This window comes from Fundulus heteroclitus, chromosome 9, assembly GCF_011125445.2.
Source record: "Fundulus heteroclitus isolate FHET01 chromosome 9, MU-UCD_Fhet_4.1, whole genome shotgun sequence".
NCBI lineage: Eukaryota > Metazoa > Chordata > Actinopteri > Cyprinodontiformes > Fundulidae > Fundulus > Fundulus heteroclitus.
In genome coordinates this window covers 19,422,454-19,431,869 of record NC_046369.1, presented here as the reverse complement: position 1 = coordinate 19,431,869, position 9,416 = coordinate 19,422,454, and the positions used below count along the sequence as shown (strand labels likewise).

At 40.5% G+C, this 9,416-nt stretch overlaps 1 protein-coding gene across 2 annotated transcripts; it reads right to left on the bottom strand.

Moving 5' to 3' along the window:
• Window positions 1-872: 872 nt before the first annotated feature.
• timm44 (translocase of inner mitochondrial membrane 44 homolog (yeast)) lies at window positions 873-9,261 on the bottom strand. Of its 2 annotated transcripts, none has more exons than XM_012877928.3 (13): window positions 9,183-9,261; window positions 8,709-8,813; window positions 7,776-7,970; window positions 7,599-7,679; window positions 7,343-7,492; window positions 7,010-7,146; window positions 6,591-6,676; window positions 6,105-6,197; window positions 5,728-5,852; window positions 5,337-5,387; window positions 5,097-5,186; window positions 3,685-3,795; window positions 873-1,693 (listed from the first exon to the last, which is right to left on the bottom strand). In XM_012877928.3, the coding sequence occupies exons 1-13, from the start codon at window positions 9,222-9,224 to the stop codon at window positions 1,574-1,576; spliced, it is 1,386 nt and encodes a 461-aa protein (XP_012733382.2). In that variant the 5' UTR covers window positions 9,225-9,261; the 3' UTR covers window positions 873-1,573. The 2 variants fall into 2 exon arrangements, with proteins under 2 accessions (XP_012733382.2, XP_012733383.2); XM_012877929.3 differs by having other exon boundaries at window positions 7,776-7,955.
• Window positions 9,262-9,416: the final 155 nt, after the last annotated feature.

Here is a 9,416-nt window from a genome sequence, read left to right as displayed (position 1 = left end):
CTTCACAATTTATATATATATATATATATATATATATATATATATATATATAATAAAATGAAAAAAATGCATAATTTCCCCCCACTTCACAAGCATGCACCACTTCATCTTGCTCTATCACTCAAGTTGAAAAAATATATTTAAATTTGCAGATTAGAAATAAAAGGAAAAAGGAAAACTTTTGTTTGCAAGGCACTGTTGTGTAAAGCAAAAACTATAAAAACTCTGTTTTTGGACAAAAAAGGTCATATGAGAAACGTGTGAGGACTATCTGACCTTTCTAATGAATGAATAATAAAGGCCTTTTCTCTTTTTCAGAAACATTTTTTTTCAGACATGCAAAGAGAAAAGGCTGAGGCTACCATTTTTAGTCCTATGGCCTTTTTCATATCCATGAAAGCAGCGTTGAACTTCTAATTATTCAGGGAGCCATATGGCTCTGGTAGATACAGCATCCATGCGGAGCTCTAAACTAAACACATGTACACTTCTAACCTTTAGAAGCACTGAAGGTTGAAGAATATGCTGCCAGTAAACACTGAAAGGAACGGCAGGATGGAACAATTTATTGTTGTTGATGATGAGGTCCTAAGTTGACAGTAAGCTGGGGACTTGTCAAACCAAAAATGCATAAATATTGACCCCCACCCACTACAAGAACATTATCATGGTAAAGCTGCTGCAGGTGGGGGGGTGAGGGGGGGGGGGGGGGGGGGGGGGGGTGGCATACACCTCAGTGCCCAAAGCCAGCACGTTTTAAAGTAAAGGAATCATGCTCTGGTCTACCCCTCCCAGATGATTAAATTTTATTTTATTTTTTTATAAATCTTTTTTCCAAAAGAAAAACACAATTTAAATGTTCAACCAGCTCCAATGAAAATGTTTGTCTGTTCTAGGGAAAGAAAACTTGTTTAATTTTATTTTTCATAATAAATATAGACTCGCTGACAGTGGAACAATTATATAGCATGATTACCACAGAAGAGTAATGATGAGGACAGCTGAGCTCTGATTGGCTCTGACAACATATGACAACAAATCTGAGGGAGAGAAAACCATGACGGACCGATTACAGAGGAACCAGCTTTAAAGAAATTAAGCCAAACCGACATAATTCGGGCAACAAAATACCTACATTTCCATAGTGTTTTGTCAGGCATAATAAAACTGATAAATCTTAATAAATTTATAATGCCTGGGAGGAAAGGAATGTGAGCTATGTCCACGCTGCAGAAAATGACTTCAGGTGAATGTTTTTGGCTGCCTGCTGCCCTCTAGTGTGAGCCAGAGGAACGACCACAAACAACTCAGGCCTTCAAGGAAAAAAAATAAAAAATAAAAAAAAAAATCGGTTTATCCCAAAGAAATTACAATAAAACAAAAATGACAGTGAGGCACCTACAGCGGTTAGCAACACTATTCCACAGTGTTTGTAAGGTGAAACAAGCCCACGCCATATCTGCTGATCCCTACAAGTCTTCTCCTCCCTCTCATCTTTCCCGGCAGCTTCTGGGCCTGGTCAGGTACGGCGTTCGCTCCCTGGGTTTGTGCGTTTTGTGCATTTTAAAGAGTCCTAGAGGATCTGCTCAGTGCTGGAAGCAGAGATGTCCAGTAGTCTCCAGGCGGCATATGGGTTTAGCTCTTCCTGGTCTCGACACAGAGCCCACACGTACATCATCCTGAGCACTTTATCCTAAAACAAAAAGGAACATATTTACGCAAGTTTACAAAAGAATAGCAAATGCAGCGAAATGTAAACCGCTCATACGCCGATACATCTTGTTTGTCGCATTGATGTGTGGAGACTTGACCCCTCGGGGTTTACAGTATTTCTCATTCATTTTAAAATATGCAACGCTAAATTAACTGCGCAGGTGTTTTTACAGTGGTCCGCCTACAAATATGGAGCCTGCAAAAATAATAAAAAATACAAACAAGAAACAAAGACAGGACGGAAAAAAGGACAGAACACTGCAAAAACGGATCTAAAAATAAGTAAAATGTTCTTAAAGTTAGTGTATTTGTCCTTGATTTGAGCAGGTAAATAAGATTATTTGCCAATGGAATGAGTATTTTCACCCCTAAAATAAGATAATTAGACATCCTGCACTTGATATAAGATGATGGAGATGAGTTGTTCCTATTTTAAGTGCAAAAATCTTGTTCCATTGGCAAATCATCTTATTTACCTGCTCAAACTAAGGACAAATACACAAATTTTAAGAACATTTTACTTATTTTAAGTTGTGATTTTGCAGTGAATGAAATATTTTCCCACCCTCTTATTTGCTTTTCCCTTACTTATTTAGATCTAGAGGATGCATACATTTCTATATATTTGCCAGACAGCATAGAACCCTTTCACCCACAGAAAATCTGCCCATCTCACGTCTGTGGCAATCTCAGGGCTTTTCTATAAAATCTGCTCACAGTGAAATTCTTGTTAAGCTTCCGGTTTCCCACGAGTTACATCAAGACCTTGTGCTGGGAGAAATACGATTAGTCCACGCGGGGCATCAGGTGGCCTTTTAATTTAAGACATAAAACTGAATAGTTCATCCACCTTTAATCTTCTTGGAGTGCTGTTGTACTCAGACAACTGGGCAGGTGCCAGCTACATGTTATAGTGATCGCTTTGGCATTTATGACGGGCCGGAGGTTCCTTGAGGGAGTAACATGGCAGATTTACAGCTCATAAAAGAATCTGGATCTTTTTTTCCTAGGCCTATAAAGGCCTTTACTGAACACCTAAATGGGATTTCATTGTCGCACTGAATACTGCAGATAAATTAGCTGCAAATCATTTTAGCGACACACAGTTGTGGAGAACGTCCTGGGCCAACACCTACGTTCTTAATCTGTGCAGTGATGGAGTTTTTACAACCCTTGTTTGTGCCAAGGACAACCTATTTTCATGCCGTTCCCATGTAATGTGTACACATATTAAACGTCACAGCTCTCTCTTGACCTCCAAACGCTGCGATTATAGCCGGAGACGCAGCGCCACTTCCACAGCCGTCAAACATTTTGAAGAGGAGGAGATCAGACTAACAGGCTGGGCTTTTGTTTCAGGGCTGAAGGGTTTTATTCTTCATTGTATCCACGTTGAGAGTTTGGAACGGGTTTATGACTTACTGAATTGTTTGGCTTATTCTGAAAAGGTTGTTTACTTTTTGTCTCGCAGCTGTTGCCGTATTGCATGGCAAGTTTATTTATAAAGCACATTTCAGTAACAAGATGATTCAAAGTGCTGTTGCAGCTTCTCTTTTTTTCATTGGCCGTCGGCGACGCGGGTTTGCGGTTGGGTCGGTAATCAAATCACGCAACCCGACTGAGTCCAGAAGCACCTTAAAAAAATTCTGACGTTCTTGACTGAGTGTGACTGAGATCGGGTCGGTTCATCTCAAACACTTGCAGACTCTAGATTTTAGTGCCGACCAACTAGTGCAGACTGACACAGACTTTCCCCAACTGTCTTGAGTTTAGAGGGTGAAATTGTGCAGAAAATCATGTAGTGTATCCCCAGCTTGAGACTAACAACTAAAATCCATCTTTTGATTTCTATCACAGCAGAAAAACGTGCGGCTTTTCAGCCATATTCTTCGACGAATGGGTGATCTTCGATCATATGGCAGTTATAAGACACAACAATGGTGAGGGTTTCTGTTTGGTGGTTTCACCTACAGGGTCCCCCTCCACCACTTCTCCCTTGGTGTTCCGAATCACCATGACCAGCTGAGCCTGGAAAGTTATGATCAGCACCGGACCCTGCTCCATCATCTTCCCCATGGCCAGCTGGAGGAGGACAGGAGAAAAGGAAAAACATGAAACAACAACAAAATATATATTACAGAAAAAGTTAAACAATAATCCATATCAATAACCAGAACCCAAGCTTGTGTTTTTAGACCTTCTTAACAGAACCCGAGAGGCCTTCACAGGGAGAAGAAAGCTACGACCAGCTCAACACACACACACACATCAGAGTATTTTATGGATATTGTAAGAAATACAAAAAAGATTCACGATGAAAAGTAATAGTCTGGCTTTAAATGTGGAACCTGCTGAAGTTAAAGACTGGAAAGAAGGAAAGAAAGGTAGAAGGAAAAATAAGAAGGATGTGCAAACTGAACTAAGAATATAGAAAGAAAGAGAAGAAAGGAAGGAATCAAGGAAGAAAAGGACGTGAGAAAAGGAGGCGTAAAGAGGAAGGGCAAACAGAAGGAAACGGGAGAAAGAAAAACAAATGTAGAAGGAAGAAAGGAAGCAACATTTATACATAGATAGAATAGGGCGTAGAAAGATAAACATTTTTCTTTACCCTCATTGTCTTTTTACTCAGGCCTGGAAAATACTGAGAATTAGTTCCATAATTTTTCAGGCTGTGCAGGAAGCTGTTTAACACACAATGTCCCTTCCTAACCTCTCGGTTTGTTAATTAAGTGTTACATATTTGCGTCTGCCCCTCCCCTCCTATAGAGACTGTTTATTAGGCCAAATCTGAAAGCAAATCCTAAATGTGCAGTCAAACAAAATGAAAATAAAAACAGCAAATGGCTTCCTTACACCGACTGGGTTTTCAAAGCAAGTACTGATCAAACTCGGCAATCTTAATTTCTTCAAGTAGCACAAAGACGTGTAGACAGACCGAATCTATTACTGTGGATTATTATATGGTACGGGAGTTTCACGGTACTGGAAGATAAAGCCTGAGGTTTTATGACAGCTGCTGGATCTGTTAACACTTCAACAGAAAACAATATGTGCTCTAATCTGGATTTTTCTGAATATTTATGTCTCGGTCTTTCTGCAACCTGCAGCCGAGCCTGTGGTGGGAAAACATCATCAAATGTTCTCTCTGTCTCTGTAAAGGGAATAAACACTTCCTGCAGCATATTATAACAATATGTGGTATCCTCTGACACCTGCAGCTAAAATTAAATCGCCGCTCGCTGAGTTGAATCACAGAATATTCAAAAGAGCAAATTGTGGACCTATGGATTACAGGTGGATCTGAAACCCCCCGCTATGTTTCACTGTACGGATCGCCTGGGACTGAATGCTGATCTAGAGGAATCGGGTCTAAAAGAACTTACGTCTATATTGTCTATGTCCAGAATCTTGGAGTGGAACTGAAGTCCCATGGCTTTGGCTTGGTGAATTGGATGTGCTAGCTGGCTGTATGTCTGTAAACCAAGGGAGGAAAAAAAGATGATAAACTACATCCCTAAAACACATTTTTAAAAGAATCGCACATCCTCTGGTGATGTGATTAAGAGCTATGGACAGTATTCTATGATGGTCTTTGGTAACTGCCCCAGGACTGATGCCCTTACCGCTTCATAACACCAGTCCTTCAGTATCTCTAGCTCCCCTCTGATCATCGCCTGTACAACAATAAAAAAAAAAAAAACATGTTTAGACATATGTGAGGGAGAAAAATCTTATCTTAGTTCCTACAGATTGTTTATTTTTTATCAGTGCTGCTCCTTACTCTAATTTCCAGATATTGCAGTCAAGTTGTGTTCCACTTATAAAGTATAAATGCAAATTTCACCAGCTTTAACCATGGAACGTGCAAAGATGACGGGGAGGATAGATGGATGATTATATGCTTCAAATTCCAAAATCAGATTTAAACCCACAAAAATCAAACCTCCTGACAGAAAACCCACACTGAGTTTATAGACCAAAGCTGTGCTGTCGTGTCGTCGTCCCCCAACACACCTCCAGAATATTTGGGATGATATCTCGTTCACATTGCTTCAGGAAAGAATCTTTGTCAAAGGAAGGATCCGCTTTCAAGATCTCTGTTAAAACCTCCGACATCTCTGTCTTCGAAAACAAACCACCTAAACAGAAAATGCACAGGAAATAGGATGCGTTAAAATAAAAACAAAAAAGCAGGTTTTAACGGTTCATCTCAAAGAAGAAAAATACAAGTCATACAACGCCAAAGGCGACCTCTATAGAGACTAAACCGGGAAAAAACTAATTGGTAATAAAAGAGACAGGGAAGCAATAATAAGAATTACTATGAAGCATTATATTCTCATTAGATCGCTGGGTCTGATCACTGCATATCTGAACCATCGGCCTCGTACCTATGATGTCGGTCATCTTGTCCGTGACAGCACGGGAAGCTCTGATGAGGACGTTGTCGCTCTCGTCGTACTTCATCTTCATCTCAAAGAACCCTTTAGACAACAAAGTTTGATGGATTGTGAGTTCAACACAAAGGGACACGGACAGTAAAAAAAAAAAAGAAATCATGGCCCTTTAACTTTAAACGCAGCAGATTTATATCCAGAACTCTTCCATTAAGTTCAACCATAGAAATAAACTTCCATTGGTGTCATTGTGAGACAAAATGAAGACTGCCAGAATCAAGTTCTTTTTGTAACACTTCAAGGCATCATATGAACCCAGATATAAAGAGAAACTTAATATTAGAAACTCTTATATATATTACTTGTCCGAATAATATTCATTGCATACCAGAAAACGGATTATGTTCAAGCATGTCCCAAGAGCACCAATCTGAACACAATAAAAAATTATATGAGATATTTAAGGTGAACACTCCTTACTATTAAAGACTACATTGTTGTCCTTGAAGTCTTTCCATTGCTGGTACCATTTAGAGTCTTTGTGCAGCACCACGCCCATAGCTTCCCTAAAGGAGACAGAAATGAACGCTTAGAGCCGTCTTTGGACATTATTACCTGTTATAAATCAGCATGGAAAAGAAAATCCCCGGATCAAATAAATGACAAACGGTAAACTATAGGTTACATCTTCAGGAGACGCCACAAGAGATCAACAAGCTTTACTCTGATAAAACATCTTAGAAAGGTGGACATAGATCTTTATTTTGGTGTGTAAGCCATTTGCACTCTGTGCATTTTCATCGCACGGCTCAAAGCAAAACGAGTGGAAGAACCCATTTCTAACATGGGGGGGGGCTCATCCCGCTCAGTGCCGGAGGACTCGGTGGGCACTCACGTACTCGTTGGCTTCGAAAACTTTTCCTTCATCCCCGGCGCCCTTGGAGGAGAACTCTGTCCTCTTCCGGAGCCTGGCCGGAGGCTTGTATGGGCCCGTCTGGCCCAGGTCACCGATCTCCTTCTTCACACTCTCCACGCTCTAAAGCACATTCATAAGCGGCTGATGAGAAACAACACTTGGAAGACTCTGTTTTGGAGATTCCCGAGTCTCAGTGTAACACAAATCCTGTTATTTATTGTAAGTATGGGAAAATGGAGAGAGAGAGAAGAGAGGATGGTAGAATGACCTACGGTCAGGATGCAATAAAGCTAAATATCCCTCTGTCAGTGCATACCTGAGATATCGCTCTGAACGCACCCGTCTTCCCCAGCATCTCTCCACTCTTGGAGACGCTCTCTGCAGATGTCTTTGCTGTTTTGGCAGCTTCCTCCATCCCCTCTTTGATTTTCTTACCAATCTCTGTACGACTGACCTCCTCCAGCCCCTGCCCAGCCACACAAATGAAGCACGCATGTTTGAGGACAGTCTGCATCAACTCAGATCTTTTAAAAACAGAGGCTCCAACGAGCTTAGAAGCATTTCCCATTCACCTCTTTAACCGTCTCAGAAATGGTACCCAATTTCTTCTTCAGAACCTCGGAGGTTTTCGCCGTTTCTGACTCGATGGTTTTCTAGAAAGAGGAAGGCGAGCAGATTAATAGTCAAAAGACACTAGAGGCCAAGGAGCAACAGAGCGTGAGTGACCTCGTTCGGACGGAGATACTAACATATTTCCTCCGAGCTTGCTTCAGCGCGTCGGACTCTTCAAGTTTTTTGGCCTCTTCCCGAAACTTCTTGAGGTTTTCTTTCATTTCTTTGTTTTTGTTCAGCTCCTGCTTGATGTTATCCAAAAACTCCCCCAGGAAACCTTTTCTCCCTCCGCCCTTCTCCCCCGACATACACCGCACCTGAAGAAGAGGAGGCTGAGGCACAGCAAAATGAGAATAATTTCATTTCAGATCTAAAGTAGATCTAAGGGAATTAAGAAAAAAACAACAAAAAGAGACAAAACACATAACATATTTCACAATAACGGCCAATAAACATGCCTTAGAGAAAGTATTCATGGCGCTTAAAGTTTTTCACAAAAATCTAAGTATTTTTCTGGGATTTTATGAGCTAAATCAACAAAAAGTAGTAGATAACTGAGAAGTGAGGGGCGAGAAAAGCTTTCAATCTGTGCTACACATAAAAATCCAAGAACTGCGGCTGGCAAATTCTCCCGCCGAGTAGAAACTTCATAAAACCACCTAAACCTACAATTAGAGCTGTGTTACGAATTTAAGCTGAAACTTTGACTAGGAACGTCACTGTGACTCCATTTTCATGTCTTACCTTTCATAAGCCTGACATTTCTGTTTAAATATATTTTTATTACACCGATCTTACATAATGATCTGGTTTTCAGAAACTTAACCTGAGGTTTTCTTTATTTGCTAGCCCCAATCATCAAAATTAAAGGAAATAAAGCACAGTAATAATTCATCCCACTGCATTAACTAAATCTGTAGCATAAGAGCTTCACTTTCTGAAATGAGTAAGAAAGGATATTTAACTACTCGTCAACATTTTGGAGCTGTACTTGTACATACGTTTGTGAGACACTGTTAGCATTAATAATATAGGCTGCTCGTTGCAGATATGGCGTGAGGTGCTGGTACCTGTGGAGATCTTGAGGGGAGCCCACATATCCTGTAAACATTGGTTCTGTTCGGGAGCAGCAGGTGAGAAGAAGGGAAGGCAACCAAGCCTCTTCTTACACATATCTGAACAGACACACAAACTTCAGCAGACTGCCAACTTTAAAGAGTTCGCACTGCCAACGGAACTCCGAATATGAAGAATGGTACTTCTTGAAAAGCATATTAATAGAACAATATGTAAAACCCGGAGCAACAGTATGGGGATACTTTTTATTTTCTTTAATTAAATATAGCTCCAAGTCCTAATGATATTCAGAAATCCCGTCGGCTAGAGCTAACGCTGCTAGCTCCTGCTACACTAACCGGCTCGGTTAAATCAAACCACGTCAATAGCCGACTGTATAAATGGAACTATTAAAACATAATGTTCCCCCTTTTCTGCCACTTTATGTTGTTTAAACCTGGAGTATTAACAACGTCCCGAGAACTCACCTGATAACACTGACATAAGGGGGCCGCCATCTTGAATACCATGCATGTAACTTTCCGGCACGGACATTCTACGTCATCAAAGATGGGACCGCCTTCAGATTTTGAATGAACTTCATGACACAATTTTTTATATATTTATCAGTGACGTGCGGTCAGGGAGGCAGTGCCTCACTAGCCATCATGGAAAGAAAGAAAATATATAATCAAAGTTTATATATATATAAATATATTTAT

What these genes read in the sequence shown, in the direction of transcription:
- timm44 (XM_012877928.3), bottom strand. Translation starts at nt 9,224, where the DNA reads ATGGTATTCAAGATGGCGGCCCCCTTATGTCAGTGTTATCAG. An exon ending in CAAGATGACCGACATCATAG is followed by an intron (nt 5,853 to 6,104) that starts GTACGAGGCCGA and finishes TTTTCTGTTTAG; the next exon opens with GTGGTTTGTTTTCGAAGACA. An exon ending in TCATCCCAAATATTCTGGAG is followed by an intron (nt 5,388 to 5,727) that starts GTGTGTTGGGGG and finishes ATTGTTGTACAG; the next exon opens with GCGATGATCAGAGGGGAGCT.